Source organism: Notothenia coriiceps, unplaced genomic scaffold (assembly GCF_000735185.1).
Source record: "Notothenia coriiceps isolate Sejong01 unplaced genomic scaffold, NC01 NC01_scaffold00000339, whole genome shotgun sequence".
NCBI lineage: Eukaryota > Metazoa > Chordata > Actinopteri > Perciformes > Nototheniidae > Notothenia > Notothenia coriiceps.
The window spans coordinates 10,057,048-10,074,229 of NW_011333040.1; the positions used below are offsets into that span (position 1 = coordinate 10,057,048).

At 40.6% G+C, this 17,182-nt stretch overlaps 3 protein-coding genes across 4 annotated transcripts; all 3 read right to left on the reverse strand.

The window, feature by feature from the left end:
- Positions 1 to 2,077: 2,077 nt before the first annotated feature.
- s100s (S100 calcium binding protein S) lies at positions 2,078 to 4,922 on the reverse strand. Of its 2 annotated transcripts, XM_010770858.1 has the most exons (4): positions 4,803 to 4,922; positions 3,556 to 3,602; positions 3,058 to 3,211; positions 2,078 to 2,785 (listed from the first exon to the last, which is right to left on the reverse strand). In XM_010770858.1, exons 2-4 carry the CDS (start codon positions 3,567 to 3,569, stop codon positions 2,594 to 2,596), a joined length of 360 nt encoding a protein of 119 aa, XP_010769160.1. In that variant the 5' UTR covers positions 3,570 to 3,602; positions 4,803 to 4,922; the 3' UTR covers positions 2,078 to 2,593. The 2 variants fall into 2 exon arrangements, with proteins under 2 accessions (XP_010769160.1, XP_010769167.1); XM_010770865.1 differs by lacking the exon at positions 3,556 to 3,602.
- A 243-nt stretch (positions 4,923 to 5,165) lies between these two features.
- Positions 5,166 to 12,418, reverse strand: s100u (S100 calcium binding protein U). Its single transcript, XM_010770877.1, has 3 exons — positions 12,235 to 12,418; positions 9,268 to 9,396; positions 5,166 to 8,936 (listed from the first exon to the last, which is right to left on the reverse strand). Exons 2-3 carry the CDS (start codon positions 9,385 to 9,387, stop codon positions 8,376 to 8,378), a joined length of 681 nt encoding a protein of 226 aa, XP_010769179.1. The 5' UTR covers positions 9,388 to 9,396; positions 12,235 to 12,418; the 3' UTR covers positions 5,166 to 8,375.
- A 1,813-nt stretch (positions 12,419 to 14,231) lies between these two features.
- On the reverse strand, positions 14,232 to 16,281 carry s100a11 (S100 calcium binding protein A11). Its single transcript, XM_010770887.1, has 3 exons — positions 16,171 to 16,281; positions 15,945 to 16,091; positions 14,232 to 14,555 (listed from the first exon to the last, which is right to left on the reverse strand). The coding sequence occupies exons 1-3, from the start codon at positions 16,270 to 16,272 to the stop codon at positions 14,421 to 14,423; spliced, it is 384 nt and encodes a 127-aa protein (XP_010769189.1). The 5' UTR covers positions 16,273 to 16,281; the 3' UTR covers positions 14,232 to 14,420.
- Positions 16,282 to 17,182: the final 901 nt, after the last annotated feature.

The following is a 17,182-nucleotide window of genomic DNA, read 5'->3' on the forward strand; positions in this document are numbered from 1 at the left end:
TACTACAAACCAAATTCCACTGGAAATTCCTTGCATTTAATAAGCACAAATTATAATATAAAATACATTCATAGTGTAAAATAACACTTGTTGCATGTGGAAGGATATAGACTTTTAAATTTGAGGCCAAATAGTCAAAACTTGTAATCCACCTATACAATGCGATGACATGTAAGTACTCTTTTTCTGTTTTGTACTTTACCTGGGTATTTACATTTGATGCAACCCGCTTACATTCCATTTTCAGAGGTCAATGTTTTACTTTGTACCACATTCATTGGAGAACTGTAGTCAATTGTTACTTTTTCAGATAAAGATTTACCATTAAAATGCCTGATAAGCTTATAAAACACAATACATCATTAAAAACTGAACCAGTTGTTCCCAAACTTTTTTTTGGCGCTTCAACGTAGAAAAACTTCTTAAACCTAACCCTAACCCTCTTAAAAAAGTCAAAAAATCAGTTTGCAATGGGTAGAATACTATTTATTTCCATCTTTACTATCACATTAATCATCTCATAGCAGCTTTATCTCGTGACCCTCTGAAGGGGAACCGACCAGCAACCAAATAAAAAATGCAACTTATGCTTGGATACACCTGTGTTAACATCTAATATTATCCTATTATAATATTTAGGGGGGGGGGACATTTTGCTGCAAATAATTCTCTACTTTTTTTTCCATTGTTGTGTTTGTTTGTTGTGTGGAGGATCTGAATATTTCCTCCACCAGTGTATGTGTACTGAATTACTGTATACTTGACGCCATTTCTATTTGACAGACTTTGAAGTTGTTCCTCTTTACATATTAAATCATTTCCCTTTTTAATGTTTCAATCTTCTCTCTCCTTTTCTGTATTTGTATCATATTGTCTTTTTGTCCAACATGAAAACAGCTGTTTTATTGCTCCTAAGGTATGAGAACAGGTAACCTAGAATGTTACTGTAACAGTCGTAAGAGGTTGTTTTTCTCCCTTCAGGCTACAACAGGGTTAACCCTGTTTTAGAAAAAGATGTTTACCTATCTGCAGGCCAAGCACTTATTCAAAACGACCAATCAGAGGACGTCTTTAAAAAACAAAGTGGATTGAGGAATGAAAGCAGATAGGGTGAACCACGCCCATAGACGATGGCTGACCTGGAATCAGTTTATTATTCTTGCTGTAGGTAAGAGACTCATCATTGTTTGAGCACAAGTACTACCAGAAGTGAATGTATCCCTCCAGGAGAGGATCTGTGATTCAGCTGCTCAGCATTTATTCTTTAAAACAAACAAGCAGCTGTATAAGCCAATGAGGTGGAAGAGGACGTGGTGATTTACTGATCTGTGTGTGTGTGTGTGTGTGTGTGTGTGTGTGTGTGTGTGTGTGTGTGTGTGTGTGTGCGTGCGTGCGTGCACATGTGTGTGTGGGACAGTCAGTGTGCTAACAGTCACAGCAACTTGAACATTCCTCTGTGATTATACCACGGCTTTCCAAGTTACATACTTGACTAATGTACTCCATAAATTGGATTCACTCCCCGCTTATGCAGTCCTTGCTTCATTCAAAAATACACACAGACACACACACACATGCACACAAACACTCTTTATCTTCCTTCACATCCTCTTTCTTTCTTTTTCTCCCCCTCTTCCTCTCCTCCCTCTGTCTCTCTCTTTTGAAGAAGTTTTCCATGCCGTTCCAAGTCAAACATCTGGGTCAGCTTATATCTAGTGGAACAAGACTTGCAGGATATTGTTGGCAGGATGTGTGAGCTGGAGCAGTTTACTCGGTGGGAATCCCCAATACACACACACACACACACACACACACACACACACACACACACACACACACACACACGCACGCACGCACGCACACACACACACAAACACACACACACACACACACACACACACACAAACACACACTATTCTGGCATTGTTCCTCTCTTCCTCATTCAATGTGATTTCCAGGTGCAGCAATTCATGGCCGACATGTCAGTGAATACTTGTACAGCATGAGGGATATAGTGTGAGAGGAAGTATGTGGGAATCAAAAAGAACACAACGTATAGTTGGTTAAATGCCATGTTTAATATTTTTGAAGAATGCACTGGTTATTACCAAAAAGGATTACAAAATATGCACAAGAAACGAGATAAATCATATTCTATTGTTCAACGCGGAGTACATACAATAATAGGATAATCTGTTACTTCATATATGTTCACAAATTATTCATGTGCAAGAAGTGTTCTAGCTTCCTTTCTTTCAGTGCCTTGCTCAGAACATACAACAAACTGTTAAAACTGCTACATTTGAGTTTAAATATACCCTGTTCTGTATGTAAAGTCACTCACTACTTTGGGTTCAACTAGCTCCGGATATGTTGTGGTATGAAAAATAGGAGAAAACACTACCCCTGCTGAATATCCTGTATACTGTGGACCCACATTCTATCTGCTGGACCGCTTCCGTCATATGTAGTTGTAGTGTTTACAAATTGCATAAGACAAAAATCCATTGCAACAGTTATTTCCCCTCCTCCTCCTCCTTCTTTACCCCTTCCTCTCCCTCCTACTTTCCCCCCTCTCCTCTCTTGCACTGATTCAATTTTTCTTCTCCGCCGACTCGCCTTCCTTTGGTGTCTCATCTGTTTTGCAATCTAGGAAGAAGTCGTTGCAGGCGACAGTGAGGGCGCCCATCAGGATGATGAACTCGGTGAAGTCCACCTCCCCGTCGTTGTTGGCGTCCAAGTCGTTCATCACCTTCTCAACTGCTTCATTATCTTTGGAGGAGCCCTGTCAGAGGGAGGACCAGAGAGTTAAGAATGTGTGTGTGTGTGTGTGTGTGTGTGTGTGTGTGTGTGTGTGTGTGTGTGTGTGTGTGTGTGTGTGTGTGTGTGTGTGTGTGTGTGTGTGTGTGGGTGGGTGGGTATACATCAATGAACAAGCTTGTCTGAGCTTGCATGTCCCAGTATGCGAGTGCATACCTTCACCCGTGTGTCCCATTTGCAAACTTCATTCATGTGTAGTGTACAAGCACGTATTTTCTACTTCACACACTTCCTTACCCCTAAGTAAGTCCCCAGCTCCTCTAGTAGCAGCTCCTTCAGTTCACCCCTGCTCAGCGTGAACTTGTCGCCCTCCTTCCCGGAGTACTTGTGGAAGGTCTTTATGAGCATCTGCATGGCACTCTCCAGGTTGGAACTGGGCTCCTTGGACATACTGCAAAGATATCAGGGCCAAAGGTCAGAATCTGCTACAAAATGCCCGCTCCAGCCCAAACTGCATGTGCGGTCACATGGCAGTCAAGGGTGAAGCCACCTCTGAGTCAAAGTGATAGTTGGACGGGTAGATGGATGGATGGATGGAAGGAAGGAAGGTGGTTTTCCCATTTCTACACAATGGGTCGAATAACGCTCTGTGTGTAAGCAGAGGCTATTACTCACCCTAATTTAAGTAGTGTGGTCACTGTGTTTGCGTGACCTTACTGGGTTTTACATTGCAGAGGTTTGGATGGAAAGATGGAGGATAGCGTTGGAAAAACGTTTCGAAACAATCTTACACACATTGTGTCCGGCATCTTGGAGCTTCTTGAGCTGGATTTGTGGAGAGACTGCACAGACAGACACAGATTAGTCACTGTCAATGATGCAGAGTTAGAGGGTTAAGACTTTTCTATGTCAACGTATTTACAAAAAATGCTTTGTGACACCTAAAACATAGTTTCAAGAACATTTCAGCTGTTTTGAAAGTTTACTTTTTGAGTTATTGCTCTTGTGAATGAATGGGTAATGCATGTAACAATTAAACCTGTGGTATCGGTGAAAAGTGTTTTCATGCCTGTTGATCCTGTAACAGCCTCATCATTCAAGATGGAAACCAGGAGAGAAACACAAAACTAGTCTGGTGCTCACATTCAGAAACCGAGCACCCTGAGGTGCAGGCCTGTGATCTAATATGTGGCTACAGCTGATGGAACTCAATTACTTTCACCCTCGCTCAGTCACATTCAACTTGCTAGTCAAGTTAAAAAGCTGGGGAATCTAGAAATTAGAATATAGGCTGTTATTTTAAGGTTAATATTACCACACAGAATCAATATGTCAATCCATCCCTGAGCATGATTTATTAACTATGAGCTATTGCATTAGTAGACAGGGATGCTATTGTCAGTCTCCGGTTATTGCCTCTTATCGTTTTGCAGAACATTGTGACGCAGAGTTCAGAGTTGTGGGCGGCGGAGATAAAAGAGGAGGCGAGTGGACACCAAAGCTGGCTTACTGGAAAATGTATAGGTCTCACCCGTCTCACTGACTGACACAATACAAAAGAAAACCATGGAGACCAAAATGTAACACAATATTGTGTAAGGCATGTACTGAAGATGCATATGGTAACGCCATGGTTAATGGTATGGCATAATCAATGTCGAATGACACTAAAAAAGCAAATTGTTAAAATAGGGCATTGACATATTATTTTGTATAAATACCAGTGCACAGTAATTTCACACTGCTTGGTAAGAAGTCCCTATTGGTTTAACTTTTTTGATGTAGGAATTCCCTATTGTGCACTTCTCAAAGTTTGCACAGCATCAAAAGAAAGCAAACAATAACTTAAGATAAAAAAGTGAAATTACTCCCGCAGTCCTATTTTAGCGCCTAGTGCCGTTATGCTCAGAGGTTTTCTGATTCTACAGATATTTACTGTTCCAAAGCTGATACAATGTGTATCATTGACTATACGAGTAAACCTTCATTAGATACATAGGAGAAAGTACAATGGAGAAACCCATTCAAGCTGCCTGTCTTACCTGAGTGCTGATGGAGGGCCTTCTTTGTCTTTGAAGAGGTGCAGGGGACTGAGCCAAGGCAGAGATGGATGTGGAGAGAGTCTGCCAGTGGCTTAAATATCACCTGCACCTCTCCCTCCTCCCCCTCCTCCCCCTCCAAACTCCTTCAACCTCTTACATACTCTCTACTTCTGTTTCTCCATCCTCCCTCCATCTCTCTCCCTTTGCAGGTGCTTTCCATCACACACACACACACACACACACACACACACACACACACACACACACACACACACACACACACACACACACGCACGCACGCACGCACGCACGTACGCACGCACACAATGACTGCTTTCTTGCAAGTAAACAAGGTCACGCAAATTAATTATTATTGTCACAGTTTTATTCAATATTAGCCATTAAACATGTTACATAGAATTAGCAAAAATGATACAGCATAGCATACTAGCATTATTGGAGTTTACTGGACATGTCAGTGGATTTAAATTAGTCCAACTGCTAAACACATACACCCTCTAGCAAGAAATAAGAGTACATCAACACACAATGATGAAACCCTGCACATCCTGGGAATGGTCCCATAATCACAATCATATTTGACCCAAAGCACATCCGTTTACTTGTATGTACACTTATTATATCTGCTGGGAGAATTCTTAAGGCTTGTATGCCCATCTACTGTGTCAAAGAATGAATGAGAGCTATTGTGCGTCAATGAATAATCTGGCGGCAAACACTCCCTGCTGCAAATCTGCTGTGTTTGGTTTCAGCATGTTTTAAATCTACATGGAGTTAAAGTTGGGTGGGGTTCACACTATGGGACGGAGAAAAAACATCCAGTTCAGACAGTTCAGAATCTTTGAAAGAAAACTCACAGTGCACTCCGCTAATCTGCTGTTCCCAAATGGTTAAAAGAAAGCATTAGCTACAATAGAATAAGTTCCAGATGATTAGGCCTGTTTACACTAAACCTAAGTATCTATTGCAACATAAAAATGCAAAAACAAGCTTGGCCTATGGGGGAATAGCAAAAAAGGTTTGAAGCTTGCCAGTATGCTGTAATCTAGCCGTAGATGGTGCAAGAGAGTGATATGTTTCTGTTCTTCACAGAAAGTACCATGATTACAAATGTTTTGATATAAACAAATATAGATTGTAATAAAACAATGAATAATGACGCCTCAATAGCCAAAACATTTCCATTAAGTTTGTTAGTAAAAGATCATGCAGGAAACACAGCATATTACGAGCATAAAGGCTGAGCAGAGTGTGAATGAGAGAGTATTTACAATGGGAGTGTCGCAGTGAGGCAGGGTGACCACATGACTCAGGTTTATTTGTCTTGCCCATTTAGCTGCTGAGCAGTTTGAAGTGCCAGGTGCAGTTACAGTGCAAAAGGTGCACATTTGGTAGTGTACCCAAAATGTGTGTGCCTTGAGCACTACGCAGCAGGCCAGGTAGACATATCATAGTGGACCTGCAACACAAGCCTTTTTCTCATGGCTGCATTATTTATGATTAGACAATTTACAAATCGTTAGATTGTAATTAACAAATTGCATATAAGGTTACAAAGAAGTATGCTTTCAAGTGATCTCCATAGTGGTCCAAACAAGAAAGAGTAAGGTTAAAAAGTTAAATATAAAGAGGCCATGTTGAACTTAAATATTTGGAAACAATAATTGCAATACAATGTCATGCAACATCTTATGTATAGGCTGTTGTAAAAGAGCACACCACATAGATCTATATTGATGGCTCAGTATTATTATTTGGTTTTAAAAAAGCACCTCGGAAAATGATCCCTCTGACACAACCTCGTCTGATAGGCAGGATCACTGAAGCCCGGGATTACTTTCATGTCATTATTTCTGTCCCAGGGTGTTCTACACTTCAAATGCCTAATCCAGTGGTTTCCCAATGCCTGTGAGTCAAGGATCCAGTTGCAGGTCAAACAGGGTCCTTAATCTGTTTGAGGGTGTGACCGACAAACAGGCATGCCTGTTAAACTTGTGCTAATACAAGCAGAAAACAGCAAACAACTATTAGCATATTCAAAGAGAGCCAGGTTTCTGTAACTCCAATCGAGTGCTACCAGGGTCCCTCCAGATAATGCACCGGCACATTTATGGATCAATTACCATTCAAATACCATTGACATAACAAATAAAAATGCAGTAATTGTGTTGACAAGTACTTGAGATAAAAACTGACACAAAGTGACACCTGTTATGGGTTTCCTTACTTGTAGGTGTTTGTTATCTTGCTCTTGTCTACCAGTTTGAATCCAGGTGGATTAGGTTGCTCTAGTCAACAACCTACTCCCATGGGACTCATTTGGGGCTCCCATTTGACCGTAAGGGTCCTTTGGTGTGGATTTCTTTCTTGAGACTCAATTATTTAGGACCAAACTTGATCTTACATTCCGTAATCCATAGCTGATTTGGGGTTATTGGAATATACTGTAGGATCCACTTGGGGTGAACTTTTATGGGAGTTACAGAAAACAAAAGGAAGCGACAGATAGCCCATAAAGTAGACTAGACTGAGATAGAGAGAGATGAGGGTTGAGTACACAATAAAGATGGGTTGAATTAATGCAAATCTTCAGCAAAACAATTAGTTTATTGTCATGCCAAATCAGCTACATAGCATTGCGAGTTAAAAGATGAGAATGTAAAAATTGTGTTATTGACAGATTTCCATGCAACAATTAAAATAATTATTTGATGTTATGGGAAATTATTAGCGTTCATGCCGAGAGTTAGCTGAGAATATTGATACCACCTCACTTTAATCTGTATGGTAAAGCTGAAGCTACATCCAGCTTAGCCTAGCATTATGGCTGGAAAGAGTCATCTAGCTTGGCTCCGTTTGTAACAAAAAGTCAGCACTTCGGAAGCTCGCTTAATAAAATGTTGTACCGTACAAGAGTCACATTCTAAACTGATCAGAGATAACATGTCATTTTGTTAGCTTTGGAGGTGCTTGCCGCGTTTCCAGTCTTTGTGCTAAAATTAGCTAACCGGCTAATGGCTGTAGCTTGTTTTACCAAGGACCAAGGCTTTGTTAGCAGTGTAGAGAGGTTTTGAAAAAGTCCAAGTTAAAGATATTAGTGGGGAAAGGACTGTATTTAAACTTGACATCTTGACTACAGTGGCACTTTGTGTGTCAGTATGCTGCTGAGGGTCAATCTTATTTTGCAGTAAACTTTTCACAGGGATATGGCATGCATATGATAGAGTACTTCTGCATGCTATCATAGTATATGATCATAATGAGGTAAATGTGCTTTAGTGGGATGCACATGCTGTACATATAGACATAGTGGTAAAAAATAGTACAAAGCAATGTCATGTAGCCTACATATTTATCATAAATGAGGAATGGGGTTTCTTCAACTAGGTTGGTAGGGTTGTGAACTTTTACCAATATTTTGTATTACAAAGTTGTCTGTATTTGAACAAAATAACTCTTTAGTGGCATATTTTGGAAATAATGCTGTGATTAGTGTAGTGTTGATTGTAAGAATGTAGTGTGATTTCTTTTTGTGAAGGAATGGATTGTCCCCTATGAGGTCGCCTCCTCAATCTTCTTCTCCACTTCTTCCTCCACAGCTTCAGCCAGCTTCTCGACGGCTTCCTCCACCTTTTCTGTTTCCACCTTGATCTCCTCTTCTTTCACAAACACATCCACCGTTGGTGTTGCCTCCTCTAATGCTGCTGCCACAACTGCTGCGGCTGGTTTCTCCTCCTCCTTCGCTGCCTCAGGATGCGCCTCCTCCTCTGACTTTACTTCTACCTTAGCTTCTGCATTCCCAACTAGATTTTCTTCTACCTTTGCGTCAGCAACTGCTTCTACCTTTGCCTCTTCATTCGCTTCTGGCTTGGCTTCCTCCTTTACCTCTGCGTTTGCCTCTGGTTTCTCCTCCACTTTGGCGGGGGTACTTTGTGCCACTTGTTCGGAAGCATTATTTTGAGCAGGCTCCTCTTTGGCAGCTGCACGTTGTTCACTGAGCGAGACAGCCAGGTAGCCGACCAGCTTCATGTACTCCTCAAAACCAACCTTGCCGTCTTGGTTGGCATCCAATCCCTGGGCCATGTTGTTGACCGCCTCCTTGCTTTCTGTATCCTGGAGAGGATAGGCACACGTAATCATGAGACAATCAAGCACGATGATTATCTACCTGGACTCCCAGTGGAGATATCAGCATACAGAAGTAGTAAATTACCCTCTAAGAGTGGCCCTATCTACATTATAATGCTAATGAATGTCATTCTATCATATCAGATCATTTACTCCATCCACCCATATTACACAACCACTTGTCACAATGGTTAAAATTGTGAACCGATTGAAACTAGCCTCTGTTTATGCAAGACAGCTTTGTGTTTTCTATGAGGTGGTTACATAATGCAAGTGTCGGTCATATTTCAGAGAGGTTCAATGAGGATTTCCTTACCGAAAGGACGTTGGAGAGCTGGTTCTTGACGAGGTTCTGGAACTGATTCTTTCCTAGACTCTCCTTTCCCTTGGTTGACTTCAGGAAGACCTTCACGAGGTCCTTAATAGCATTCTCCATGATTCCTCTCTGTGGGAGAAGGAAGAGGTCAAGATATTGGTGTTAGATATATAGATAGATATATAGATATATAGATAGATAGATAGATAGATAGATGGATGGATAGTTACAGTAGTTAGATAGATAGATAGATAGATAGATAGATAGATAGATAGATAGATAGATAGATAGATAGATAGATAGATAGATAGATAGATAGATAGATAGATAGATAGAGGAGGTGTGTGGCGCAGTGGATAGAGCCTTGGTGTTGGGATCAGGGGGTCACAGATTCAAACCCCACTGCAGTCAGCATGTTGTTGTGTCCTGTGTGGATTGTCCACAGTATTGAGTGTGTAAGTCGCTTTGGATAAAAGTGTCTAACAAGTAACATTGGATGGATGGATGGATGGATGGATAGATAGATAGATGGATGGATAGATAGATAGATAGATGGATGGATAGATGATGATTGCAAAGGTTTCCACTATGATTTGATTAAAACAAATATTGCAACGATAATGCAAAATTAGATAAGGATCTTCCTCGTGCGTCCCCATGAGGCCTTCGTTTCAGGTGTTGAGTCTGGAGCCGCATAAGGGAGGGACGGTGACGTGAGATAAGTTAAGAGGGTGAGAGGGAGTCTGATTGAGAGACAAGCTGTGATGCACAATGGAAGTTCTGATCTTTGATAGGTCACCTGATCTACTGAAGCTACCAAGGGGACTGGGCTTCAGATTACCTAAGGGATTACTTAGTCCCGTTCTGCTCCGCTCTCTCTCTCTCCTTCTTTCTTTCTTTCTTTCTTTCTCTCTTTCTTTCTTTCTTTCTGTCTCACCAGCTGTGTCTGCCTCTCTTACCGTTTGCTTGTCACTGCCTCATACTTGTTTTCACTGTGCTGCCCTCGTTTTTTCTTGAGCCTTCACACTGGTGCACACTAACGCATTTGACAAAAGACTTGATAACCAGAAGAAAACCCCTCATAGTTTCACATGATTTATATAGAGACACAATCATCAGTTAGACATTGACACATGTATAATCTATAGACATTGCTCAAAATGTAAAACATGCCAGTAGGTGACACAGACTTTCAGGAATTCCAGTCATTGCTGTCTGTGGAGATCACCTAGACAGGAATTTACAGGCCAACTCAGAGCTAGTTTTGCCCCAAAGCGGTGGAGGGGTGTTTGAGGCGAACATACTTGTCTGTCAGCTTCAGTATTCAAATACTGCAGAGCAAACAACAGTTTCTGGTGGTGAGACAACACTCCTTGTCTCCAAAGGATGCCATGTCGCTCGTGGCAGATTAGCAGTCATTTGTAGACGACACCTTCATTTCTCAATGACTGAAGTGCATGTCCCTCAAGCCAAGACATTTCTCCACAGAAGTCACTACATGCATATGTGGCTAATTAAGGAGGGGGCCTGTTACAGTCATTATACCCTAAGAAACAAGGAGCTCTGACACTATTACAAAGTTCAAATTTCCTCCTCGAAAATGTGACTCTTTGACCCTAATGATGCATGATTTTGGTCTGAACCATTTGGCCACCATGTGAGCCCAATGCAGAAACATTTTGTATAGTGAATGAAGCATATCATATCTGGTTGTTAAGGCAGCTGTCATTAAATAATAGTGATAATACCAGGATTTTAAAAGAAGTACATTAGCCAAAAACTCTAGATATCATGTATATTGTCAGTTTTTGTGATTATGGAGAGCAGTCCATATTTTTGACACACCCTCAGCCTGAGCACAGAAAGATCCTTAACGGAAACAGCAAAGGCTTTTTTTCTACTTTAGGATTGACATTTCTGTCCCTCATCACATTCATTATTTACCTATAGGGACCTTTCTTTGAGTCCCAACACGTGCCCTAATTTTGACAAATTAATTGCATCACATATCGAGCTTCACCCTGTCCCACTCAAGAGACAAACTAATCCTTGTTATTTGTCTTAAAAGGCCAAAACAGCAACAGCGCAAATAATTAAATATACAGGCCTACAACCATAGGGTTTCCCGTTTCACTCTATAAGTAGATTGAGTGTTGTGTTTCCAAATAGGCGAACGTGATACGGTATGTGCGCAGAGTAATGACAATACTACCGCTCGTGTGGCATCAAATATTAACAGAGGAACAAGTTAGGTTGTGGCCGTAAATTGCGGTGAGCAGACGTCCAGCGGCTGTATCTCATCCATAGTTCAGGTTTGAAAATAGCGACAATTGGACGCGGGACGTTGCGTAACACTGCCAGGACTCATCATCATTAACACAATACACTGCTTTCAATGTTGAATTAAAGCGGTTAAAGAAGTCACAACCTACACAGCTCTACAAAATTCCACTCAGAATGCCAAGCTGTCACTCCCGTGGGCCTCTTTATAAGAAGCATATTGTGGGCAAACTGTTGATTTTGCGTAAAACTGCGCTTTTACGCGCGAACCAGTGCCTACACTCTCAATACTCTGCCACCCTTAGCTTCTTTATTATATATTCCCATTGCAAATGATCTACAAAATGAGTACTGATCCACATAGAAATACCAAATATCATTCCGAGGAAAAGACAGGGAGAGAGCGCATATGGCTATCAAACACGTCACTAAACCCGAAAGTACACGTCAATAAAAGCAGATTAACCATGCACCAACTTTTATAATTTACACTTAAAAAGGTGTAACCTGAGCCCAAATATTTCTGAGTGCAGGAGTCATTGAAACCGACCTGCAGTCAGTCCGCGGCCAAGTTTCATGGGATGGCTCTAGCAAGAGTCTATCGAAACGTGGCAAAATCCATGAACAAATACAACGCGTATACGCACGAGAAACTTAAAAGAATCCAGTAAGACGCATTCAACTCACCGTATAACGTCTGCGGGACAAGGGAAGTGTATAAATGTGCGCAAATGTAAGTTTCTGCCCTCTTCTCCGCCTTTCTACGCTGCTTTGAGCCTAGGGAACTTGCCAAACTAGTAGGACAGCAGAATCTCTTCCGTGATTTAGTTTTTTTTTTTTTTCCTTAAAACTTTTCCCCCTGACAAGTCAAAGGGCGTGTACCTGGAAGAGCGAGAGGGAGAAGTGGGAATGTGGAAGAGCTCGGCTCTAACGCTCAGGAAAAGGGTGTGAAAGTGTATCAAAACACTTATACTTGTTTTTTATTGGAATTATCTCTGGCTCATGGGCCAGCTGTTTCACGTCATGCGTGATTTGCACAGTTTCACGCCAACTATCCAGGCTTGTGGCTTGGAGCAGCTTCATCTGCTGGGACTAGGAGACAGGGCGGGAGGGATTACTTCATCTGCACAAGCCTCGACTGCTTATTAAAGTATTCACTTGTTAAATGTAGACAAAAAAACACTTTAAAAAAAAGCTATCATCCACTCTCTTACAATCCTTTCCAGGGAGGATGTCTTTTTACACATCTGTTTTTCTTTTTTTTCAGACATCTGTATGTGTTTTGCACTCACAAAATGAACAAACATGAACAAAACCATAGTTTCCAACTGTAAAAGACAGCTAAACTTGTGTTGGAGCTTCAAGTTTTTCCCAACTGACACTTTGGAAATTTGAGAGCTTACCACTTTACAATTAGACTACCCTTATAAAGGATTCATAAAGGGTTTATAAGTAGGTTATGAATTAGTTTGTAAACACTTTATTAATTATTAAGAACTTTTTATAAACCAGTTCTAACATAGTTGTCATACATCAACACAGGCTCACTATTTGGCAAGATGACGAAGCCCTATATTGGCTACTTAGAGAGAATCAACTCAGTGAGCAACAGATACCAAGGATGCTGGCTGATGAAGAAGACGAAGTAAGCTAAGTAGCCAATATAAGGCTTAGCAGCACAGATAAATGTGAGCTCACTATTTGGCAAGCAACCGGTCACAGTTGCCCTGTTTATCTCATGTCTTATAAAAGCTTATTAATGATTTGTAAAGTGCTCACAACCTAATTAATAAATGAATTACAAACTATTCTTAAACCCTTTATAAGGGTAGTCGTATTGTAAAGTGGTACCAGAATCCTCATAGGAAATATTAAAGCCAGTGAGGGTGGCAAAACTGTTGCAAGAGGTAAAGCAGTCTTGCCAGATTCTTGAAACGGCTTGAAGTCTTTAAATTCCCTCAACAGATTAAATCTCATTGGTGATTCTTTGAGATACAAGCCTTCAGACACAGGTTATTGGGTGAAAAATCTCCAGGTTTCTCACTAAGGAGACTTCCCCATATACACAAAGTGCACACACAATCACACAGGTAGCGCCCTTACTTTTTTTGTCTCACCTTCACTCCTCCCACACTGGCAGCTTATCATATTTAATTTGGATTCAAAGGGCACATTTTCTAATCTGCCAACGTATCTGTGTTTTTAACATCACTTAGCAGCACCTTATCCTTTACAGAATTAAAACAGGCCTATAGGCTATAAAACAGCTGGGTAGCAAGCCAGCACACATAACTCTGTCTAGACATCAGAATGAGCATAAAGTGACCGTGTAACACAGATAATTAACAACTAAACAAGGACAATGCATTTAGACTACAAAGCTCAACATGTCACAAACTTAATGTGATGTATGTGGTTCACATATCCCAATTACACAGTTCACTGAGGCCTTAGTGAGAGACAGTAAAGATCCGGCTATGGTTTATGCTTAACGCTTGGAAAGGACGCTTTGTGTAGGCATTATGAAGCTCTATGGAACAAGATATGGGGCGGATGGTTTATTTGTGGCAGCAGTAGCGCATATAGGATTACAGGCCCCTAAATCAAGTCTGTAATACACTCCCGCTCAAATGTGGGTGCATGGTACATCATATAATGTGGTGAATGAATGACAGGACAGTGAGTGTTGGTGGCTGAGGGCTCAGGACAATGTAGCCTTTAATTCAAAGTTCCCTGCATTCAACAAATGGTTAACCAAAGAGTTACACATGTGGCACTGGTGGAGTGATAAAAGAAATGCCTCTGAGTTTACAGTGGGACGACTTCAATCGAGTTGATTGGTGGTGCACAATCTTGACAGAAGACGGCAAGCTCTACTCGGTGAAGCCTCCTTGCTTGTTTGCCAGTGTTCCAATCAGCTGCCAGAACTCGAGGAAAGTCAGCTCCCCGTCGTTGTTCTCATCCAGCGAGCCCATGAGTTGATCGATGGCCCCGGGGTCGCTGGCGTTCTGTTGAGGATCACAGAGAGGAGATCGATACGAGATCACTCTAAGCTGCAACCTCTCTGCAAGACTGTCCTGCCACCTAATGGTTAATGAATATAACTGAGGTACTAATTCAATTACAGCCACAAAATAGTTTCCTGATGATGAAATCCTTCAAGAAGAAAAAACCTTTTGATTCTGTGCATGGGTTTGATTAAATGTCCTATATCTTGGATGATAACAGTGGTACAAAAAACAAATGGAAAAAAATGGAAAATTCCCCTTTCAGAGATTCAACATTACAATCACACATTTGAAATAAACACATTTGATAATCAGTTAAACAAAAAAAGGGATTTATGAAGTCAAACCAATAAACCTGTATTTTTTATAGTTTTTCAAATGTTTTCTTGCCTCCCTTCATCTAATGCAGTAATATGTATGTCCCTAAGACAACCTACGTAATTGTAATACACATCAAAAGGTATGAAATATCATACACAATATACTCCACAGGAACAAAAGAAAATAATTATAGGTAGAGTAAGAAAGAAAATTGGCTTAACATGCAGCCCTATATATTATTTGTATGTTGCAGTCTGAGACCTTGTAATGATATTTCATATACTGAAACAAAGCATAAACAGAGGTGGGAGAAGTACTCAGACCTTGTACTTGAGTAAAAGTACACAGAGTGTAGAAATAATCTGTTACAAGTAAAAGTCCTGCATTCAAAATATTAATCAAGTAAAAGTACAAGAGTATTAGTACCAAAAGTAAAAGTACTCATTCTGCAGATTGGTCCATTTTAGATAAATAAATGTTTGGATCATAATTATTGATTATTAACTTGATATCAAAGCTGGTAAAGGTGCAGCTAGTTTGAATAACTTTGTATACTGATGGGTAGCTTGTGAATTTAATCCAGGTTTAACTAAAGTCTGATTTAAGTGTTGATTAGATTTCACATCATTAATCCAAATCTGCAAAGTAACTAAAGTATTAAATGAATGGTGGAGTAAAAGTACACCATGTACCTCTGCATTGTAGTGGAGTAGAAGTACAAAGTAGCATAAAATGGTACTTACTGTAAGTGCAGTACTTTAGTAGATACACTTAGTTACTTCCACCTCTGAGCATAAACATGGGGCACCGAAATGGAACATAAAAATAATAATCACAAAAACTATATGAAATATAAACGTATATTACATTCTCATATACAGTTTGAATTGTACAATTACAAATGTGGCGTTTTGTGAAAAACAATACACAGACAGTAGCCTATACAGTACTGAATAACACTGCAGTCAAATCTCAAAGGTCTGCAGTTATGTTGCATCATAAATGACAGTTTCTTGGATATGTAAGTCAGGTAGAAAGCAGGGTCTATTATACACTTCTATAATTTACCTTGACATAGTTGGGCAGCTGAGCGGTCACCAGGTTGTGGAACTCCTCTCTGCTCAGAGTGCTGGAGGCTCCATCTTTCCCAGCGTACGCCTTGAACTGGGAGACAAAGGTGCAGATGGCAGCTTCCATGATGGTTTGTGCAGGGACCTGAGAAGTAAAGAAATGAAACCTCAACGAACATCTTTCAAAGTCTGACTGTTGTAAAAAACAATGGCAATGGCCTCACCTTTAGTGTTTGAGATCCTGAGTGGTGGTGTGTTTCAGCTGGTATCAAGAACCCTGTGCCTCCACTCTGACCATCACCTCTCTGAATATATATACGCTTCATCTCCGCACACATCAGCGGAAAACACTCAACTCGCCCTCTTCTCCCCCATCCAGCGCCTGACCTTATCTCGGCCTGATTTCCACTCAAAACTGCACACACACACAGCTAAAAACTGACACTGTCCTACAAAAGGGCACATTTGTACTGATGGAAGCACAAAAGCCGTTTCTATTCGGTTTGCAGAGCAAGGATCTCTGTCAGGCCGTTCTAATCAAGTGACTGAATCGTGCATGTGTAAGCAGTAATCAGTTTATACAAAACATGACTCAAATAACACGGCATTAGGGACAACACACTCTGTAAGTCTTTCCAAGTACAGCAGTTAATGTGCATGGAGAAGGAAGAAATGGTCACTTTACATGTTAAAGGAGTTTAAAGATATGTAGAATGAGAGATTACTGATATTTTGGGGAATTTAACTTTCTCAAGATTATCTTTTAGATATGTTGTAGTTTACTCCATGTGTAGTTTAATGTGCCTTTGTCACCTTTTATTCTGCAATCAGGTCGCAACTCGATAAAGGAATCCTAGTGCAGAAATGCTGGCATGGCGACTTGTTTCAGAATTCAAAGAAGGACAAGCTCTCTCTGAAGTGTCGTAGTTACTAATTATTCTGGACGCATTCTCATTCATCCGCAAATCAGGTCAGTGAGTGCCACACAGGTTGGTTTGTGTATGATTACAGGCTGAGAGTTGGTGCCTGTGAACATGTAACCTCCCGCTCAAAGTATTTAATCTAGATGTGAATATTTTAGTTGGGCATCATGGCTGTCATACCAACACATCCACTTCCTGTCAGACAGTGAGTCACACATGTGCTGGGTATCACTGTACATTTAACTAAATACAATCCATCTAAAGCAGTGGATGTATTTTATGATTTACTTCATATAGAAAATAAGCTAAAGCT